Source organism: Limanda limanda, chromosome 9 (genome assembly GCF_963576545.1).
Source record: "Limanda limanda chromosome 9, fLimLim1.1, whole genome shotgun sequence".
NCBI classification, from domain to species: Eukaryota; Metazoa; Chordata; class Actinopteri; order Pleuronectiformes; family Pleuronectidae; genus Limanda; species Limanda limanda.
In genome coordinates, this window is record NC_083644.1 from 2,572,968 (window position 1) to 2,594,090 (window position 21,123).

General features: G+C 45.1%; 1 protein-coding gene across 3 annotated transcripts in view; it reads left to right on the top strand.

Annotated features, from left to right (window-relative positions):
* The window catches only part of LOC133010092 (tensin-3-like), a 52,291-nt gene extending 32,322 nt beyond the window's left edge, over window positions 1–19,969 (top strand). For all 3 annotated transcript variants that reach the window (XM_061077517.1, XM_061077516.1, XM_061077518.1), the window contains 11 exons: window positions 14,743–14,899; window positions 15,257–15,711; window positions 15,850–15,933; window positions 16,076–16,207; window positions 16,374–16,469; window positions 16,752–16,829; window positions 17,190–17,267; window positions 17,493–17,661; window positions 17,894–17,962; window positions 18,877–18,906; window positions 19,206–19,969. In XM_061077517.1, the coding sequence (XP_060933500.1) occupies window positions 14,743–14,899; window positions 15,257–15,711; window positions 15,850–15,933; window positions 16,076–16,207; window positions 16,374–16,469; window positions 16,752–16,829; window positions 17,190–17,267; window positions 17,493–17,661; window positions 17,894–17,962; window positions 18,877–18,906; window positions 19,206–19,347 (1,490 nt within the window). In that variant the 3' untranslated portion in view covers window positions 19,348–19,969. The remainder of the gene's footprint in view (window positions 1–14,742; window positions 14,900–15,256; window positions 15,712–15,849; window positions 15,934–16,075; window positions 16,208–16,373; window positions 16,470–16,751; window positions 16,830–17,189; window positions 17,268–17,492; window positions 17,662–17,893; window positions 17,963–18,876; window positions 18,907–19,205) is intronic.
* The last annotated feature ends 1,154 nt before the right edge of the window (window positions 19,970–21,123 follow it).

The following is a 21,123-nucleotide window of genomic DNA, read 5'->3' on the forward strand; positions in this document are numbered from 1 at the left end:
AAAGGTGTAAAAATGAACTGAATCTTCCTCTTTTATTGGATCCAGACCTGAATCTACTTTATTCGTTCCAAACTGAACCAAATGTTCCATGAACCTAACGAGTGAAAGAAATCTGTGAAATGAAGTCACATCCTTCAGCTTAAGAGAGAAACAAGAAAGTCTTATAAGAGGTTTTCACGTGATATCAACAGAACAGTGAGAATCTTCACGTCTTCCTCACGCTCGACCCGAGGATGAACCCAGCGTCTTGAGAACTCCCAGAGTTCCTCGTGACCACGACGTGTTGTGTAACCACATCTCTCCTGTTTACATGCGGCCAAATCAAAATAAACAGGGATTACGTGCAGAAGCTCCCAGTCGGCGGAAGCAGCTTCCAGCCGGAGGAATGTAGATGAGGCTCAGTGAAGGAAGATGGTTCCTCAGACAAAACGCTCGACTGTCTGACCGCCAGGGGTCAAGGGTCAAGAGGGACGAGCAGGGGAGTGGTCCGGAGAGATCGGTCGTCCGTGGAGAAGAACAGACACATGATGGTTAGAGAAGGTTTCGAGTGTCAGTGTTGATGTTGAGCAGAAGGTTCCTTTTTGTAGTTTAATCACCAAACTGTGGTCAACACTGGAACTTAAATCTGAGATCCACGAAGGGACGGGAGCAGGTCGTCAAATCTACACGCTCAATATTAGGATTGTTAGGAGTTTTTAAAAGGTATAAACCAGGTAGATACAATGATTTAACAACCGTTTCAAAAGCTCAACATCACTAATTTAAACTAAAAGTATGAAGTCAGGTTAGTCTCAGGTTTTTGTTTATAATTTGAAGTTTTAACAGTTTTTCCAAGGCTTCTAAAAGTTTGAATTTACGTCAAATGCAAAAGTTATTTTCCAAACGGCGACCTGAAGCCTCTGAACCGGCCGCGTCCCTTCCAGCTCACTTCCTGTGACGGGCGCCACACGCCTCCATCGACAAGCAAAGTAACACACGACACAATTCAATCAGGAGCTTTACGGTTGATGACGAGCTGAGATTAGACGCAGGCGGCGTGCGGCGGCGTGCCTTTGTCGCCGGGTTTGTGGCGAGCAGATGGTGGGAGTGGACACATGCCCTGACAGAGAGGCCATAGAACCCCCCCCTCCCCAGATAACCCGAGCGCCAGCCACCACCGAACACCTCCTCCTCCTCCTCTCTGCGGTCCATAAAAGGCCACATGTGACCTCTGACCCCGCTGGAATCCACTCTGATTGGGAGAAAGTGCTCGCAGCGAACCAGCAGGAACAATGCTCAGTGGTCAGGGAGAGGAAGAGGAGGGGAGGGTATGTAGGCACCCACGGTGGGAGTAGGAGGGGGGGGGGGAAATTCTCTACCTCTCCTTGCTCCCTCCCTCTCTCCCTCCCTCTCTCTCTCTCTCTCTGTCCCTCCCTCCATACAAAGCCAGAAGTCGAGCGGTGTCACAACAAGGAGCCAGGAGCGAATGGGGGAACTTATTTTTCCATCTTGGGGACGAAGGGAATCGGACATGGTGGCGAAAGCGTCGGACCCCTGAGAGAAAAAAAAGAGAGAGAGAGAGAGAGAGAGAAGCAGAGAGAGAGAGAGAGAGAGAGAGAGAGAGGGAGACAGAGAGAGAGAGAGAGAGAGAGAGAGAGAGAGAGGGAGAGAGAGAGAGAGAGAGAGAGAGGAGGAGATTCCGGTAACGCTGGGAGTCAGAGCGTCACAGAAAGAGATAAAGAGTTTGAAGCAGAAAGAAGAAGAAGAAGAAGAAGAAGAAGAAGAAGAAGAATATTTGGGTCTGAACAGGAAGCTGCTGAGTCATGACTGCGTCTCTGGGTATGTACCTGCTGAATGAATCCATGTGTGTGTGTGAAGTTCACCAGGTTCCATTTCCATCCTGCCGAGCAGCGAAGGAACTTTACCACCTTTCCTTGTCTCCTCTCTTCTTCTGTCCTCTGTCCTTCTCTGAGCTGCCATCTCTCTCTCTCTCTCTCTCTCTCTCTTGTTTATCCGGTGTTATCTCTCTCCCCGTCCGCGTCCCTCCTGGGAATTTAGAGGAGGAACACTTCCCTTCTCTCCTCCAGGCCTCTGGTATTCGGGCTCCTGGAATCTTATCTTTCTCACCCCTCGGTTCTTCCGGACGCTCCATCGCCAGGTTCTGAGCATGAAGAGACTTCTCTGTTGTGGATCTGATGAGGTGCAGAGCAGCGTCTGCAGCTGAGCTGGTTTGTTCCACTGCTGCGTTCATGATCTCATCCTGTTGGAGACGCTCTTGGCCTCGGCCCTGCAGTCGGATGAAGGCTGATGTATTGGTGGTTAACCGCGGGGGGGGCCGTTTCCCCGGCTTCTCTCTGCTCTACTGACCTGGATTCAACTGAGCAGCACTTTGAAGGCTCTTGTTTTCGTTGGGGTGCTTATTGCTGCGTTTCCCACATGTGCCAGAGATATCCAACACAATGAGACAACCACGTGGGACTGAGCCAAAGGTTCACTCGTTTTGAATCTACTGCAGCAGTTGTTTTCCACATTTGCTGTAACTGGAATAATCAAGGAGAGAAGCTGAGTTTATGCTCAGAGTCACTTAGAAGTTAAATATGATCTGAAGAAGACGAACACATGAGCTGAAACTGTTGAGTTGTCTGTCGTTAAAAAACACGATCAGCAGCTGCTTCAATTTCAAGCTTTTCTTTCATGAGGATTTTCTGCTTTTTCTCCTCTTTGACATGATTTTGCTTTTGAGTGAAAGTCGGACGAAACAAGCGGCACCTTCGATCTGAGCAAACCGGGTAAAGTTTGATGAATTTTCACTTTCACACAAGCCTCGTTCAGACCAGGTTCCAGACCAAATTGGGAAGTCTCTTCTGCCAAAGTTGGCTTCACTGCCCCCTCAGGATTTCTGGTGGTACTACGCGTCTGATTTGTCCATATCTGTACGTTTTTACAAGACGTACCTAGAAACAGATGAAATGAACGCAGAGAACCGACAGAGGTCTCCTATCATTTCTCAACACGTATCTAACGTTGAGCCTAAAAGATTCTTAAGAGACGAGATGTAAAACCGCACTGAGATGGTTTTTATATCTTTTCGGTGACACCAAAAGAGAAAAGTGGGAAATATGTGAGCTCAGTAATCGATTAATTTTGCCGTGTGAGAAACACGTGGATTTTGCAGGACTACAGGAAGAGAAAGAGGCAGAACATTTAAAGCACAAGGCTGGAAAGTGTCCACAGCACCGTGGACAGAGATTCCAGCCGTGGACAGAACAGGGAAAACCAGCGTTTTGTTCCCCAGACAATGAATCAACAAGTGTTCTGTGTTGTCACGAGCTGCGTCCGCGTGATGCGTTCCAGAACATCGATTGTTCCTCATGTTGATGATGTAACAGAGTCTGGCTCAACATCACAAAACACATGAAAGCACAGAAAGTTTGAGTCTAAACGACGTCTGGAAGCAACGCACACTTTGACTTTTTGGTTTGATCCGTGACCCAGCTGCTAACATGGAGGAGGCAGGGTGTCGGTGGTTAAAACAGCTGTTTCAACATTTAAAGTTCTACCTTTCATTTTGAATTACGTCCCGAATACAGTCTGTAAAATAAATACTGTTACCCTAGTTCCATGAAACGTAGATGTCCAAAAACGTTCTTATGAACCACATTTCTCCAGTTCTGACCCAGATACCTGGATACAGGCCGGACCTCTGTGTGACGCCTGCTCGACTCATGAAGTTCTCGGTAGAAACTCGGTAAAACCACAGTGAGAGTAAAGGAGCAGCTGAGAGACGGCATCTTCACCACAGAGCTGCTGTCATGTGCTGGTCGACCAGCAGGAGACAAACCAGTGATCTCTTCTCCAGATGGGACGTCTGAGGAATTATTTTTACTTCGGGAGGTTTTTACAGTTCACATTTCTTCCTCGATGCATGAAATCCCAGATATTCACCTTTGAGCTCGAGGAAAGCAGAACAGAGCAGCTTCTGTTCGTGAGGAGGATCTTTGATTTCAGAGTTTTAAGAAATACAAGAAATACAAATCCTCCTGAATCCCTGAAGGGATCTTTTAAAGTTGTTTGTGTGATGGGAGATTAGGACACAGCTTAGTTAAGATAACTAAAACATATTAAAACCATAATAAAATATACAGTTACCAGACAAGCATGAAACTGACGATAAATAAAAACTGAAGGAATTAAGCTAAACTGTGGACGTTCTGTTGAGATGACGGGTCGATGGACTTTCAGAAAATGCTTCTTTATAAACATCCTCTGCATTAACGCTCACTAACTCACTGGACAGTTTATGGTCCAAATAAAAGGAAAATGCAAACCCAACCCCAAAAATACCAAATTTCATAAAACATCCAAAACAAAATCCCCCAAAAAGAGTTTCAACAAACTTTTCCAAACCGGTGCATCGAGAGTCAAAGATAAAACCATCAGCTCATCATCACAACACTTCAGATGACAACAAACTCCTCAAGGATGAGTCTTCTCTTTCTACCCCCCCCCCTCTCTCCCTCTCTCCCTCTCTCCCTCTCCCTCTCTCTCCCTCTGGCTCATGACTCCGTCTCGCCGCCGCCACTTCACTCGGTCGATAAAGCTGTCGGTCCGAACGCCAGCAGGGAACAGAGGAGTCTGATTTACAGGAGAGTTTCTGCTCTGCACAGAGAGAAGCTCACGGCTCCTGAACAGAGGAGGATGATTGATTGTGGTTTTTATTGGAGTTTGGGCGGGTGGAGCTCCACAAGTGATCGCATTCTGCTGCAGAGCCGAGCGACACCGAGGAGAGAGACGCAGGAAACAACCAGGGATTCTTCAAGCTCTAATGAACAGCTGGAAGGAGAAAGGGATGAAACCACAGTGACAGGAATCAGGAATCAGGACTAGGTTTGCAAAGGGGCGGAATTGTTTGGCTATTTATATCTCTGGCATTGCATTAGTGTTTTTTTACAAACTTTTTTCTCATCTTATTCTACAGAACAATGCCACGTGCACTCTCTCATGTGTGGAGACATTTCACCCCATCCAATGTAGAAGGAAAGGCTGTGTACATTTGCAAATACTGTGCAAAGACCTATGTTAAGAATGACACAACGATGCAGAAGCATATAGTCAAGTGCCCAAAGTTTCCTCAGGACTCAAATCAGCCTATGTCACAACAAAATGTTTATATTTATGTCAGTATATGACAAGGTAAATACAGTTAGTATAAATTACACACAACATTTCCAGTTTATTCCCGTTAATTCCCGTATATTCCCGTATATAAGTTTGAATATTCCCGGAATTTTGAAACCCTAATCAGGACTCACTCGTATTAGTTTGTGGCTAAAACTGAAACCATCTCCACACTAACACACCTGAGAAGGACTTGACCCTTCACCTACACTGGTCATGTGGTGTAAACAGGAAGTAGATCGGCTACTAGAATCAGAATCAGGAATTTGCTCTGGTTATTGGTGCATACAATGAACATAGAAACATAAAAACACAATAAATACAACACACATAAGAAAAAACAATAAAAATCAATATATATTTACTCACTTTTTCTTATATTTATACAAAGTAACATTTTTTTTTTTTAACAATATATTTATTGAGTTTTACATATAAGGAACATACATTCAAACATTTATAAACATACAAACGTTTATGAACACCCCCAACCCACAATCAAACATTCAGGGTAAAGAAAAAAAGGCAGAAATTAAATAACTTAAATAAGATTAAATAAAATAATTAAAAAAAAAATACATATATAAAAATATAAGAATAAATGGAAGTAAATAAAGACATAATTATACAAATACAAATAAATAAAATAAAATTCCAATCAATCAAATCAAAAGCCTAGATAAAATAACGTTCTCTTATTCATAATATTAGTTAGTTACAATTAATATTCATCCTATTAGGTGCTGCTATTTTATTCTGTTTCACTCATTAATTTCCACTTGTTCGCTTTCCAAAAATTGCATGAAGGTGTCCCATATTTCCTTGAATTTACTGTTTTTCCCTCTGACCACATATGTTAATTTCTCCAAAGCAAGCCAAGAAGCCATTTCCCTTAGCCACATTGCAGTTGTAGGACTGTCCATACTCTACAAAGTAACATTTATTTAGAAATATCTATATGAAAATAGATAAAACATAAAAGATATGAAAAGCGAAGATATAAAAAGTGAAGTAAAAAGTGAAATGCAAAATGCAAAACAGTGAACAGTGTCACTACAGTGTACTAGGCAGTTATTACAACAAAACACGACAAACGAGGAACAGCGATGGTGAAAAGTACGAGCAGAGAGTCTGGAGAAGTGTTTTCCTTCCTCATGTGATTAGATAGATAGATAGATAGATAGATAGATAGATAGATAGATAGATAGATAGATAGATAGATAGATAGATAGATAGATAGATAGATAGATAGATAGATAGATAGATAGATAGATAGATAGATAGATAGATAGATAGATAGATAGATAGATAGATAGATAGATAGATAGATAGATAGATAGATAGATAGATAGATAGATAGATAGATAGATAGATAGATAGATAGATAGATAGATAGATAGATAGATAGATTACTTTATTCATCCCCGAAGGGAAATTAAGTTGTCATAGCAGCCGGTATATTTGAATACAATAAAATAAAATACAATACAATAGAATAAAATTAAAAATATTGAGGTAGAAAGAATAAAAAACAGAAACACAAGATAAATAGGTAGATAAGGTGCAGTGGCAAGATGATGGTAATAGTACTGATGATATGATGGTAATGGTATTGTTAGACAGTATATAAGAATAGTACAGTATATATAGTATATAATATAACATAATATATATTTATATATGATAGTAATTATACCAATATAAAAGCAGTATATGGTCATAATGGCAGCAACAGTATATATAATAGTAATGGTGGTATAATAATAGTAATTATAACATGTACACATGTATAAATATGTGTATATAGACTTACGTAAACAAGAATATACAGAGAGTATGATATGATATATAGTAGAAGTATGAATATGAATATAAGTATTTGACTATACAATAGCTAATATAATATACTATGAGTCTAAGAATTTGTAGACAGAGTGTGCAAAAGACAATATTATTGTATAAAATGATATATAATATCAATGTGGTTTATATGAACACATATCACATATGATGTGAAGTAAGTGTATATGGAGTGTTGTACAGGATCCACAGTGCAAGGAGACAGGTTTAGATTAAGCTCCTCCTCCTCTTCGTCTTCCACGTGGACGGCTCCTCCTCTTCTTCATCCAGAGATATTTATGTTCTTCCACTTTCACCAAACTCTTCATTGTGCTTTGTGGATTTTGAAAGCACTTTATTTCCCCCTGAGTTAATGAATGTGATGACATGGATCCTTGTGGGTCTGTGTGTAGCAGCAGGTGTTTCCCTCTTCATCACCTTCTGGCTCTCTGGCCTCGTCTTCTCTTCTCTGTGTGTGTGTCTGTGTGTCTGTGTGTGTGTGTGTGAGCGCTCTGAACAGCTGTAACACACCACAGACCTGTCACTGTGTGTGTGTCTGTCTGTGTATAGTTCTCACATTCCTGTAATCAGCAGCAGTCTGTAAACCCACTCGTGTCGTCCATATGTATGATTGTGTGCGTGTGTGTGTGTGTTTGAGTGTGTGTGTGTACGTGTGTGTGTGTTTGAGTGTGTGTCCATTGTGTTGTGGATGTTTGGACGTGTGACTGGAGGAGGAACAGGAGAGAAGAGTTTCTTTGTCAGATTAAACACTGGAGCTCTGTCGCTGAACATGTGACGGCTGCATGTTCTCCATCGTCCTGCTCCTGCACCTCCTTCCTGCTCCTCTCCTCCTGCTCCCTGCTCCTCTCCTCCTCCTGCTCCTCTCCTCCTCCTGCACCTCCTCCCTCTCCTCTCCTCCCTCCTCCCTGCTCCTCTCCTCCTGCACCTCCTCCCTGCTCCTCTCCTCCTGCACCTCCTTCCTGCTCCTCTCCTCCTGCTCCCTGCTCCTCTCCTCCTGCTCCTCTCCTCCTCCTGCACCTCCTCCCTCTCCTCTCCTCCCTCCTCCCTGCTCCTCTCCTCCTGCACCTCCTCCCTGCTCCTCTCCTCCTGCACCTCCTTCCTGCTCCTCTCCTCCCTGCTCCTCTCCTCCTCCCTGCACCTCCTCCCTCTCCTCTCCTCCCTCCTCCCTGCTCCTCTCCTCCTGCACCTCCTCCCTGCTCCTCTCCTCCTGCACCTCCTTCCTGCACCTCCTCTCCTCCTGCACCTCCTCCCTGCTCCTCTCCTCCTGCACCTCCTCCCTCTCCTCTCCTCCCTCCTCCCTGCTCCTCTCCTCCTGCACCTCCTTCCTGCTCCTCTCCTCCTGCACCTCCTCCCTGCTCCTCTCCTCCCTGCTCCTCTCCTCCTGCTCCTCTCCGCCTCCTGCACCTCCTCCCTATCCTATTCTCCGTCCTCCCTGCTCCTCTCCTCCTGCACCTCCTTCCTGCTCCTCTCCTCCTGCTCCTCTCCTCCTCCTGCACCTCCTCCCTCTCCTCTCCTCCCTCCTCCCTGCTCCTCTCCTCCTGCACCTCCTCCCTCTCCTCTCCTCCCTCCTCCCTGCTCCTCTCCTCCTGCACCTCCTTCCTGCTCCTCTCCTCCTGCTCCTCTCCTCCTCCTGCACCTCCTCCCTCTCCTCTCCTCCCTCCTCCCTGCTCCTCTCCTCCTGCACCTCCTTCCTGCTCCTCTCCTCCTACTCCTCTCCTCCTCCTGCACCTCCTCCCTCTCCTCTCCTCCTGCACCTCCTTCCTGCTCCTCTCCTCCTGCACCTCCTCCCTCTCCTCTGCTCCCTGCTCCTCTCCTCTCCTCCCTCCTCCCTGCTCCTCTCCTCCTGCACCTCCTCCCTGCTCCTCTCCTCCTGCACCTCCTCCCTCTCCTCTCCTCCCTCCTCCCTGCTCCTCTCCTCCTGCACCCCCTTCCTGCTCCTCTCCTCCTGCTCCTCTCCTCCTGCACCCCCTTCCTGCTCCTCTCCTCCTGCTCCTCTCCTCCTGCACCTCCTCCCTCTCCTCTCCTCCCTCCTCCCTGCTCCTCTCCTCCCTCCTTCCTGCTCCTCTCCTCCTCCTGCACCTCCTCCCTGCTCCTCTCCTCCTGCACCTCCTCCCTGCTCCTCTCCTCCTGCACCTCCTCCCTGCTCCTCTCCTCCTGCACCTCCTCCCTGCTCCTGCACCTCCTCCTGCTCCTTTCCTCCTCCTGCACCTCCTCCCTCTCCTCTCCTCCCTCCTCCCTGCTCCTCTCCTCCTGCACCTCCTCCCTCTCCTCTCCTCCCTCCTCCCTGCTCCTCTCCTCCTGCACCTCCTCCCTGCTCCTCTCCTCCTGCTCCTCTCCTCCTGCACCTCCTCCCTGCTCCTCTCCTCCTGCACCTCCTCCCTCTCCTCTCCTCCCTCCTCCCTGCTCCTCTCCTCCTGCACCTCCTCCCTGCTCCTCTCCTCCTGCTCCTCTCCTCCTCCTGCACCTCCTCCCTTTCCCTGCTCCTCTCCTCCTGCACCTCCTCCCTCTCCTCTCCTCCCTCCTCCCTGCTCCTCTCCTCCTGCACCTCCTCCTTGCTCCTCTCCTCCTGCACCTCCTTCCTGCTCCTCTCCTCCTGCTCCTCTCCTCCTCCTGCACCTCCTCCCTCTCCTCTCCTCCCTCCTCCCTGCTCCTCTCCTCCTGCACCTCCTCCCTGCTCCTCTCCTCCTGCACCTCCTTCCTGCTCCTCTCCTCCCTGCACCTCCTCCCTGCTCCTCTCCTCCTGCACCTCCTCCCTGCTCCTCTCCTCCTGCACCTCCTCCCTGCTCCTCTCCTCCCTGCTCCTCTCCTCCTCCCTGCACCTCCTCCTCCAGATTGAACCCTCGGTGGTTGGATTGATTCCTGGGATGGATCTGCGTCCCACGTGTGAAGCTCTGAACCGTCTTCACACCGAGCTGTAGAACCATCACTCTGTGGGATCAGGAGAGTGTGTGTGTCTGTCAGAGTGCGTCTTCATGTGGGTGTGTGTGTGTGTGTGTGTGTGTAGGATGGGGGGGGAGGGGGGTCATTGGCTGGTGGAGGCTGGCGCTCGAGCCCTCATGGGTCTGTGCCATCGGGAGCTGGTTTTACACGGTTCGACTAAACTAAAGAGGCTTTGTGTTCACTCAGAGCTGAATGAGTGTGTGTGTGTGTGTGGGGGGGGGGTGTGTGTGTGAAGGAATACATTTAATCAAACTTAAATGACAATAAATGAATTCAATATGTTTTTTAGTGGCTGCAGGTTTAGCTCTGACATTTCTTCTTACGAACAAAAAGAGAAACGTCCGATTTACACGATGTAATGAAGCAAACATCCACTCGGGGGCAACACTTATAGATATATATAAACACTAGATGTCTCGTCTGCGTTGCCGGCCAACGGAGCCGGACGTCACCACATGGCGGCCATCTTGCTAGGGGGCATCTCGCTCACCCATAACATTGTGTTGGTAGTGGTAAATAACCATAACTTGAAACGGTCTGGTTTGTTATAAACGTCAGAGATGTAGTTATGACACTGCATAAATTATTCATTTTTTTTAGAAAATAACATATTTATTCATAAGTACACAGTGTCATATCTACATCTCTGACGTTTATAACAAACCAGACCGTTTCAAAACCGGTTGAAAATTGAGCAAGTTATGGTTATTTACCAACACAATGTGATGGGTGAGCGAGCTGCCCCCTAGCAAGATGGCCGCCATGTGGTGACGTCCGGCTCCGTCGAACGAGACATCTAGTCTTTATATATATCTATGGCAACACGGAGAACAAACATGTTGATGTTGTCTTCGATGAATTAACTTTATTGGAATGTCGTCTTCGTGCCTACAGTCGTCCGGCTTGAATTATTGGTTACACTGCCCCCTCATGGTTTCTGGTGGTACTGCTCCATTTTGACTGTTCTGTCCGTATCTGCGAGCTTTCAGAACACATGTGCAGACAGACGGCTTCATCCATCTCTGTATCTAACAATGAGTCTTAAACTTATCTGTAAATAAGCTTAATGTCGTCAGATTTGTTTCCCTTGGTCACAATTATGTATTTACAAAATATGTTTAACCAGTTTCTGGCACTTGACAGTTTAGATGAATACACATTTTCGTTGGAACCAAATTAGTTCTGAGTTAAATAGTGAGTTCTTATGAAAGTTCTCAGTCCGTCTCGCCAGGATTCTCGTTTACAGAGTGGAGTCTGGTCTCTGAGGTCAGGGGTCAGGGGGTCAGGGGTCAGGGAGGGGTCAGCCGGCGTTACCACGGTTCGGGCTGTTCTGTAATTAAGTGGATGAGCTGAGATGAGCAGCAGCTGTGACGAACCAGGAGGTCGCCGTGGGAACCGACCGCTTCCTGGGAAACTGACAGGAAGTGACTGTGGGAATGTGAGGAATCCTGCTGACCTCAGATCAGTCAGCTGCTGTTTGTCAACAACAACAACAACAACAGCTACACAACCTGGGATGATCTCTGCTCTGTTTTTTGTGTGTCTGTGTGTGTGAGTGTGTGTGTGTGTGTCAGGGAGGCTTACGTCTAACTCACATAATCTGCTGTGGGCCCTTGACCTTTAACCTCTGAGGGTGAACACAGTGGGAGGTGACACCAACACAATATGTGGCAGCAGTTTGTCTGTTTGTGTGTCTAAAGTTATCAGGTCAGATTTCTGCTCTGTAGCAGATCGTCCACTAAGCAGAAGGCCGGTGGTTCGATTCCCGGCTCCTCCGGGTCCACATGCTGAAGAATCCTCGAGCAAGACCCTGAACCTGAAATGACCTTCAGGGTCTTCAGGCTCATCGCTCTGTGAACCATGAGCTATGTCGTACAGGATACAGAAGTGCAGTGAGGATGTGGTATTCAAATAAAGTCGAGTATTTTACACAGCAGACGCACAATTGTGATTGTATTACCTAACACTCCTCCAGGACAGAAGTTTTCAGATCTTTTACTGAAGTAGAAGAAGTACTCGGAGAAATGTGTGTGTGTGTGTGTGTGTGTGTGTGTGTGTGTGTGGTGTCAACTGACAGGTGCTACTTTGTTCAGTTTATTCATAATAATTTATTTATAGAGAGATTTAACTTTCATGTTGTTAAATGTTTGACTTTTGATTGTTTACATTAAAATACTGATAAGTAGGGTTGCAAAATTCCGGGAATATTCAAATTTGGAAACTTTCCATGGGAATTAACGGGAATAAACTGGAAATGTTGTGGGTAATTTATACTAACTGTATTTACCTTGTCATATACAGACATAAATATAAACATTTTGTTTTGTCATAGGCTGATTTGAGTCCTGAGGAAACTTTGGGCACTTGACTATATGCTTCTGCATCGTTGTGTCATTTTTAACATAGGTCTTTGCACAGTATTTGCAAATGTACACAGCCTTTCCTTCTACATTGGATGAGGTGAAATGTCTCCACACATGAGAGAGTGCACGTGGCATTGTTCTGTAGAATAAGATGAGAAAAAAGTTTGTAAAAAAACACTAATGCAATGCCAGAGATATAAATAGTTAGCTAAATAATTGGAATCGTCTCTGAAAATATTTTACAATTGATGGATAAATGAATGGAAATAGTCTAGATGAACAGATGAACAATCCTCAATCAGCATGCTAATATATTTTCCCAGTAATATCATGGAAACTTACCTGACTAGTCCTTCACTCTACAGCAGGCCTCAATAGTCCTGCTGTAGAGTGAAGCATGCTGGGAGTTATCTGTGCATGTGATGGAAGAATGCACAGTGGAGGGTTGAAACTCAACGTTCCATACATCTTTAAAATAGGGTTTTGAATGATGTTTTTATTGCTCAGCGTTTAATTTGCATTTTTTTTGTTTTTTTCAAAATTCCCAAAATTCCCGAGCTTAACTTCCCATGGAAAGTTTCCGGAAATTTACCGGAAACTTTCCGCCCCTTTGCAACCCTACTGATAAGTGCAGCTTCAGCTTTTTAAACAACAATTAAACAGTGAAAAGTCGGAGCTCCTGAAAGTTGTTCTACGGTCACATTCCACACTGCAGAGATTAAAATTCAGACGGACACAGAACATATGAAACGTATGAAACATAACTCTCCGTCCTGCAGCTGTCTCTCACTTCACTTCTGATCCACCAGAACTAACCCACAGGCGTCAGGGTGGGAAATCTTCTCATGGGGAAATTCCTTTATGCCTCTCGGAGCGTTACACGTTATTTTAAAAAGTCCGAAGGGAGTTTATCTGAAAAATAAATTTAAAAATCCAATATCTCAAAGTGTTGAAATGTATCTTTATGCTCTTTAACATTATATGTTTAAGTGAAACGTCTTGATTGACGGCTGAGACTCACGTGTGTGTCGGTGAAACCTCGATACCACAGCCTGTAGTGGAAGTATAATGTGTCGTACACCAGAAACAAAAGTACAAGTGAAGTACAAGTACGTCACGCAGCTTCCAAAGTGTGTGTTGTGTTTACATCATGCACACAATCATACATTCTCTCATTCATAAGCAGCACACGTGGGATTATCTAATCCACTTGAGATGCTTCAGCTCGTCCAATGTGACCCGAGACAAAGAGAACAAACTCCTCCACCTCCGAGCGCCTGAATGGAGGGAAGGAACGGAAGAGAGAGAGAGAGGGGGGGAGAGAGGGGGGGGGGGGCATCCTAAACAAGGAGCTCTTTATAACGACTGACTCGTTTCACGGTGACTCATCGTGCTTCACAGGCCTGAGGAGGCCGGTCCTGGTGTTTACTGAATGACACACTGTGTTGTCAGAATGTCAGAGTGTCATGTTGGAAAATGTTTGAAATGTCCTCACACACACACAGTCACACACACACACACACACACACACACACACACACACACACACACACACACAGACACACACACTGAAGTACCCAGTCAATCGCTGCTTCGCTGAAATTGAAATTCCAGTTTTGCTTTATCAGAACTTAAGTCTAAAAAGCAGATTGTACAAGATCTGAAATTGAAAAAGCTTAAAGAAAAAGTTATTAAAACTATCGTCTTTATTTCAGCAGCAGGGTAACAACCTTTACTTTATGATATTTAGTTTCTGGCTGCAGCTCTTTGCTTGTGGTAAACAACAATCTTCTTTTTATCTAACTCTCGGCAAAAAATATGAAGTTTTCCCACAATTTTTCCAACTCAGAATCTAGAATTAAAAACACATATATAGAAAAAGCACTGGAAGCAGAAAAGCGTGGACGTGATGCTCACACACAGTCTGACTGGGTTGTTGTTTTCAGTGAAATCGCTGCAGATGCCTTTGACATGACACATTACTACAGAGGCTAATTAGATGTTAGATGATTCACACTGAATGATGACGAAATGGGAGAGTGAGTAGATGGTGGAATTAGATTCTTCACCATCAACCGCACAGTGGAGGCTCGGGGGGGCTTTGAGGGAAAGGAAATTAGAGATGAGAGTAAAGTTCAAGCACTTGTAGAGAAAGTGGTGGAAGTTCTGAGGAAAGAGACGTAATTTGGGTTTAAAAAAGCACAAATTCAAGTTTGTAAATGAAGTCAGAAGGTTCAAGAAGAGACTGAAGCAACATGTTGTGTTTCTCTGTGTCAGTTAAAAACACTGTCAGTACGTGTTTGTGATACTTTATGGAGCCGTGTCTCACTCCTGGATTGTTTTTACAGAACATCTGGTTCGTTCCTCTACGACGTGACGACTCTGTGAAGTAAACGACTTTGTGTTTTCTTCTCTCGTTCAGACGCCAGGAGTTTCCTGGAGAGCATGAACATCTCCAGCAGCTCCGCAGAGGGAGACGTGTTCAGATCAGACGTGTCGGGCGCTCCTGCTTCCTGTCAGAGGATCTTCGGCTCCATGTGCTCCGTGTCGTCAGGAAGCCCCCTCCCACTCGCAGACAGGTACACACACACACACACAGACAGACACACACACACACACACACACACACACTCACAATCGTGTGGATTTTTGACAAATGAAAACTGGCATCAAAAGTTTGAGACACTTTCACCCGACAGACAAATCCAGAAAGGAAACAACTCTCTGTGGCTTAAAACTTTTGATGCCAGTTTTCATTTGTCAGATTTCTATGATGCTCGGTTCTATGATGCAAGTTTACTTTAAATATAAAGTTAATTGATTTTCCAGTTTGAGAAACTTTCATCCGACAGACAAATACACAAAGGAAGCGACTCTCTCTCGGTGGATCTTAATAAAACAAACGTATAAGTTCTGATTTCCTCTTTGCTCCTCAGTGCCACGCCTCCTCCGGTGTGGCATGACCGGACCCCCCCCCAGCCCTCGCCCCCCCTGGCCCTCAGCACCCCCAACGCCCACAGTTCTCCCCGGGGGAGGCCTCTGAGGAGCCCGGCTATGGGGGGGGCAGACAGCCCGGACCTGTCCTCCCTGTTGCTGGGGAACGGAGACATGGATCACAGTCTCCTGGAGGCCGTGGAGGGCCTCGGGGGTCTGGGCCTCGGGGGTCTGGGCCTCGGGGGTCTGGGCCTCGGGGGTCTGGGCCTCGGGGGGGACGCTCCCCTGCTGCCTGAGAAGAGGAGGTGGGGTGAGGGGGGGGATCTCGGCTCCAGCTCCCCTTCTCTCAGCGGGTTCTCCAGCCCTCGGAGCGGCAGCAGCATCAGCATCCCGTTCTCGACCTCCATGACCCCGGACCCCCTCAGAGGCCTCAGCGGGACCCCGTCCCCCGGAGCAGGTAAAGAGAAGCCACCTCTCTCTCTCTCTCTCTCTCCTCGGTGGAGGTGAACCTGTCTCCATCACGGTTGAGTGTGAAGTCTTTTGTACTTTGGTCTGAATCCAGACTTTAACCTCGGAGCTGGAATCTGTGTTTCAGAGTTCGGCAGCAAGCAGGACACCGTGAAGTTTGTCCAGGACACGTCCAAGTTCTGGTACAAGCCCGACATCTCCAGAGACCAAGGTAAATATTGATTTTTTTTTGCACCAGTTGAGCCGAACAACCACGTGTGATCCGTGTTTCAGAGTTTACCTCCAAGTTCAGTGTGAACGTGAGGATTCTAACTGGAGCTTTTCTGTGTTTCCTGTGTCGACCCGGTGAGCAGCCATCACGGTGCTGAAGGACAAGGAGCCCGGCGCCTTCGTGGTCAGGGACAGTCACTCGTTCCGGGGAGCCTACGGCCTGGCCATGAAGGTCGCGACCCCCCCGCCCTCTGTGGTACAACAGAGTAAGAAAGGTACGTTCCTGGCGTTTGATATGTGAAACTTTACTGAGCAGTTTGCTTCCTGAATTTAAGCTTTTAATAAACACACTGACTAGTTAAGTTGTGCTCACGTGTGTTTACTCCAGACAGTAAATATGTATAATATATATATATACTGATATTTCTTGTGTCTCTGCAGCAGGAGACTTGTCCAACGAGCTGGTGAGACACTTCCTGATCGAGTGCACACAGAAAGGAGTTCGTCTGAAGGGCTGTCCCAACGAGCCTTACTTTGGTGAGGACGCATCCTACATATCATTCAGTGTTTCACTTCCTGTTGGTTCATTTTATCATTTTATTTTGAAAAGTTTCAAATTGATTGAGAAAAGCATGTTTTATATATATATGAAGTTTAAAAGGAACAGAGATCCCTCAGTACTGGTAAATCTCCTGCTTCCTGAAAGTCTGTGAACTGGTCCCCACACAGACACAGTGGCGCCCTCTAGTGGCCAGTACAGTGCGGTGCAGCTGTCCCCATCACTAACACTGACTCTGGGTCTGATGTTATTTCTGACAGGAAGTCTCACTGCTCTGGTTTGTCAACACTCCATCACTCCGCTGGCTCTGCCCTGCAAACTCATCCTGCCGGACAAAGGTAACGAGTCGCACAACAAGTGTTTAATCATGAACTTATAAATGTGTAAGTGAGGTTTCTACACAAATCAGGCTTTTACAACACTTTCTATCCAATGAGAACCACCTGCTTCTGCTTAATGTTGTTCATGCAAAAATAAAACATTATTCAGACCTGCATCATATTATAATATAAAATGTTTCTGTTGTTTTGAAAAGTAACTGTTTGCAATTCCCTGCTGCACGTGTGTGTTTGTGTCTTTGTGTTTGCACTTAGTGAGCGAGTACTGAAGAAGTAGTTTGTGTTTTGGCCAGTGAACTCACCTGTGTGTGTGTCTGTGTGTGTCTGTGTGTGTCTGTGTGTGGGTGTCTTTGTGTGCAGACCCAGTGGAGGAGCAGAATGACTCATCTGCACAAACAGCGACAAACTCAGCAGCTGAACTTCTCAAACAGGGAGCAGGTACAACACAGAGGCCCTCTATGTACACACACCAGTGTGTGTGTGTGTTTGACTTGTGTGTTTGACTTGTGCGGAGGATGTTCTTTGCTATCAACACACACATCAGTTTAAACCTCTGTGACGTTTGTATTCACTACAAAATACACAGTTGTGTGTGCTTGCATGAATACAATTGTGCGTTTTCCGAATGAATGTGTTTATCTGTGTTATTGTGTTGTTGTGTAGCCTGCAACGTGTGGTACCTGGGCTCTGTGGCGCTGGAGTCGCTGACGGGTCACCAGGCGGTGCAGAAGGCGACCACGGTGACGCTCGCCATGGACCCGCCGCCGGCCTCCACCGTGGTGCACTTCAAAGTGTCGGCACAGGGCATCACACTCACCGACAACCAGAGGAAGTGAGCAAACGCACACACCTGCAGGCACACAACACAGACACACACACACCGCCTGACACTGAGAACACATGAACACGCCCCAGGAATATTTGTCTAGATTTGCTTCAACCAAGATCACACACGTCTCATATGTCTCATGGCTACTTTATGAAACACATACACACATAAACAGACTCACACACACACAAACACACACACACAAGCTAAGGTCTGTCTGTGTTTGTTCCTGCAGGTTGTTCTTCAGGAGACACTACGCCGTCAACACAGTTATATTCTGTTCTCTGGACCCACAAGACAGGAAGTGAGTGACCTGTGTGATATTAACTGTAACAGGAAGCAGAGGAGAGAGAATATGTTTCTTAAGCCACGGCTGCACAATCATTTGATTCTGTTATTAATGCAAAACTTGAAGAAACATACAGAACACAGATCCTGGTGATTGGCTGATGCACAAGGAAATGTTTACTTACACAAAGAAAATAAACCAAACGGTTGAAGATCCAAAGTCTTTAACTCTGTAGAGCTAAACGATCCCCTTATGAAACCATATTTATATTATTAGATCTGCATTTTAATGTGTATCTGCAGGAAGTTGCACTCATAGAAATCAGCCCCTTAAATATACCTGGAAGAAAGCACACATGTTCTCACAGTACATTTGTTCTCTGGAGACTCTTCATAACTTAAAATTAATCCTGAACAAAACCTAAAACTGAAATGATTTACAAGATACGAACAAAGCAGTTAAAACTCTACAGGTGCATTGTGGCTTTGATTCTAAATATAATTACAACTGCCTTATTTTCTGTCACAAATATTTGTGAATCTTAAAACAATATATGAAAACTAGAAAGTCAGAAGACTTATATCTCAGCCAAGGTCCAACAGTCGCTTGAATTCATTGAAGCTGCAACAAAACTACAAACTCATAGGAAACATTTCCCTCAACACGTCCACGAATTATGTCCAGAAACGTCCTCACTGGTAAAATAAAGTGATAGAAGAATTCCTTCTCTCTTGAGCCGTCCTCCCGTCAAGTTTATTGGAAATGTGTTCTGTAGTTTTTGAGTCATCCTGCTAACAGACAAATAGCAGTAAGAATATAACTTGTTTGAATCTGTCGTGGTGCTGCTGTAATTTCATATTTCAGATATAAATGTGAACATTTGATGAGCAGAAGTTGATTGATAACTTTTGGTCGTTCTGATTCCACAGATGGACGAGAGGCAGCGCTTCCACTGCCAAGTGAGTTCTTACTGTCTGTTTTCCCCTCTCCTCTTTATCCTTTATCTTCCTTTGTTTCTCCAAGAAAACAGTGTTGATGTGAATTTGCATCTTGATTCATATTTATCAAATATGGAGTGTGAGTTCTGGAGTCTGCTTCCAGGTCTTAAGGATTATATAAGATCAATAGATACATGAGTAGCAGCAGAAACTATAAACTTCTCACAGCTGCATTTCAAGTCCTGCAGATGTAAGACATATTTCTCTAAAAGTCCACGTCTGTCCCTCTCTCTCTCTCTCTCTCTCTCTCTTTCCTCCAGGATCTTTGGATTCGTCGCCCGGAAGTCTCAGAGCGAGACGGAGAACATGTGCCATCTGTTCGCCGAGCACGACCCGGAGCAGCCAGCCAGCGCCATCGTGAACTTCGTCTCCAAGGTCATGATCGGGTCGCACAAAAAGTAACGAGACAGAGACTCAAACTACAGACAGAGACTCAAACTACAGACTGAGGCTCAGCTTCAAGCCCACACGTTGCTTCAATATGAGGGAAGTGACTTTCAAAGTAAAAGACTTCTGAAATCCCAATGAAGCCAAACACTCCGGCTCCAGGTCCTGTTGTCCAACCTGAGGAGGAACCAGCAGCTCTGAGCTGACTGAGCTGCAGGATTCTGCCACTAGAGGGAGACAAAACACCTCCATTTATAAAGTTAAAGTCCTCCAGTGTGAACTGTGTATGAAATCAGAAACTTTCTACCATGAAAACCAGATTTTATCACGTTTTAAAACCTTTGTCTGACCCGTTTGTACTTTAAATTCATCAAGTTCGCTTTTTACTGGAAGTCACTGTCAGAAAATAACTAATTTCATTGTGATTAAACCTGAAGAATATCAGATATTCTGCACATAAATATATATATGTACTTAAAAGTGTGGTTATGACTTCGGATTTTTTCCTTCGTTGTAAAAAATGTATAAATCAGATTTCAATGTCAAAACCCACATGTCCATTTGACATGTTATGAAATGTTGTGGTTGCTTCGTGCTTGAGATGGATTTATTGTTGTGTGTTTATATTTTGCTCAAAGTCTTTTTACTGACGTGTAAAAAAAACTGTGTTGTCCCTGAATATACACTTGTCATATATTTTTGTATATTAACACAAACTGTACAATAGGATTAAAGGCAGTGTACCTCAGAATTTATACAGGACATTTTATTATGGGTACAATGTGGTGTATTGTTTTATATATAACAGTAAGTGAACTTCATAATCCTTGTGTTGTTGTTTTATTATTAATATGACATTTTATGTGAACAGGTATAGTCACTATGATAAATATCAGAACATTTGTGTTTTACATACATTGTTTCGCTAATTTGTAAAAGCTAATTTCCACAGATCTTAAGTTTTGTTGAAGGTTCAGTTTTAACAAAAAATGAAATAATGAAATATGACATACTCATCAGTTAGTTGTGATATAAACCAGTTCAATATTTATCCAGAAGACAAAGAGCAGCACCAGAATATCAGGCAGTACAGCTCATAGCTTCACCGAGGCCGTACTATCCTACAAACAATCCTATAGCTCTTACAGTAGATATATGAAAAGGAAGTGGTCTGATAACCTGAATGACTCATGTCATAAAACATGGGAAAGGACATTTTGAAGAGAATTACAGGATCTGCTGCATCCGAACCAACATATATATGTGTTTTCCATAAAGATCGCTTCATTATTTCAGGAGAAATACGCCAAAATGTTTGAAATACTCCGTCTCTCTCTCAGTATAAAGAAACTTGTTGAATTGATCCTTTAAAATCCAAGGTGCAGTTTCCAGTTTTCCTGATAGGGGGCAGTAATCAGCCACCAAAATGTCCCACGGCCCACAGACTCAAGAGGAAGGATGAGTTCTGCACCAACAAGAACTTACACAACTTAAGGAATTCTTCATCCTCGTCGCTTTTATAACTGCAGCTGTTTGAAAGCGAGAATCAACATTTAGATGATCGTCACGTGCAAGAAGAACCGAGATAGAACTCTGCAACGTCACCGAGGGTCAGAGGTCGTGTGAGTGACAGAGACCGAGGGGCGAGCATCTTCAGACAGACGCTGAAGTGAACGTTCCTCAGACTGTCCTGGTGCCTGCTTCTCCACCGGCTCTGCGTCCTGGTTTCAGATCATCAGATTCAGAAGGAGGCTCCATCCAGGCCCCTGGTCTCTGTGGACGGAGCCGAGG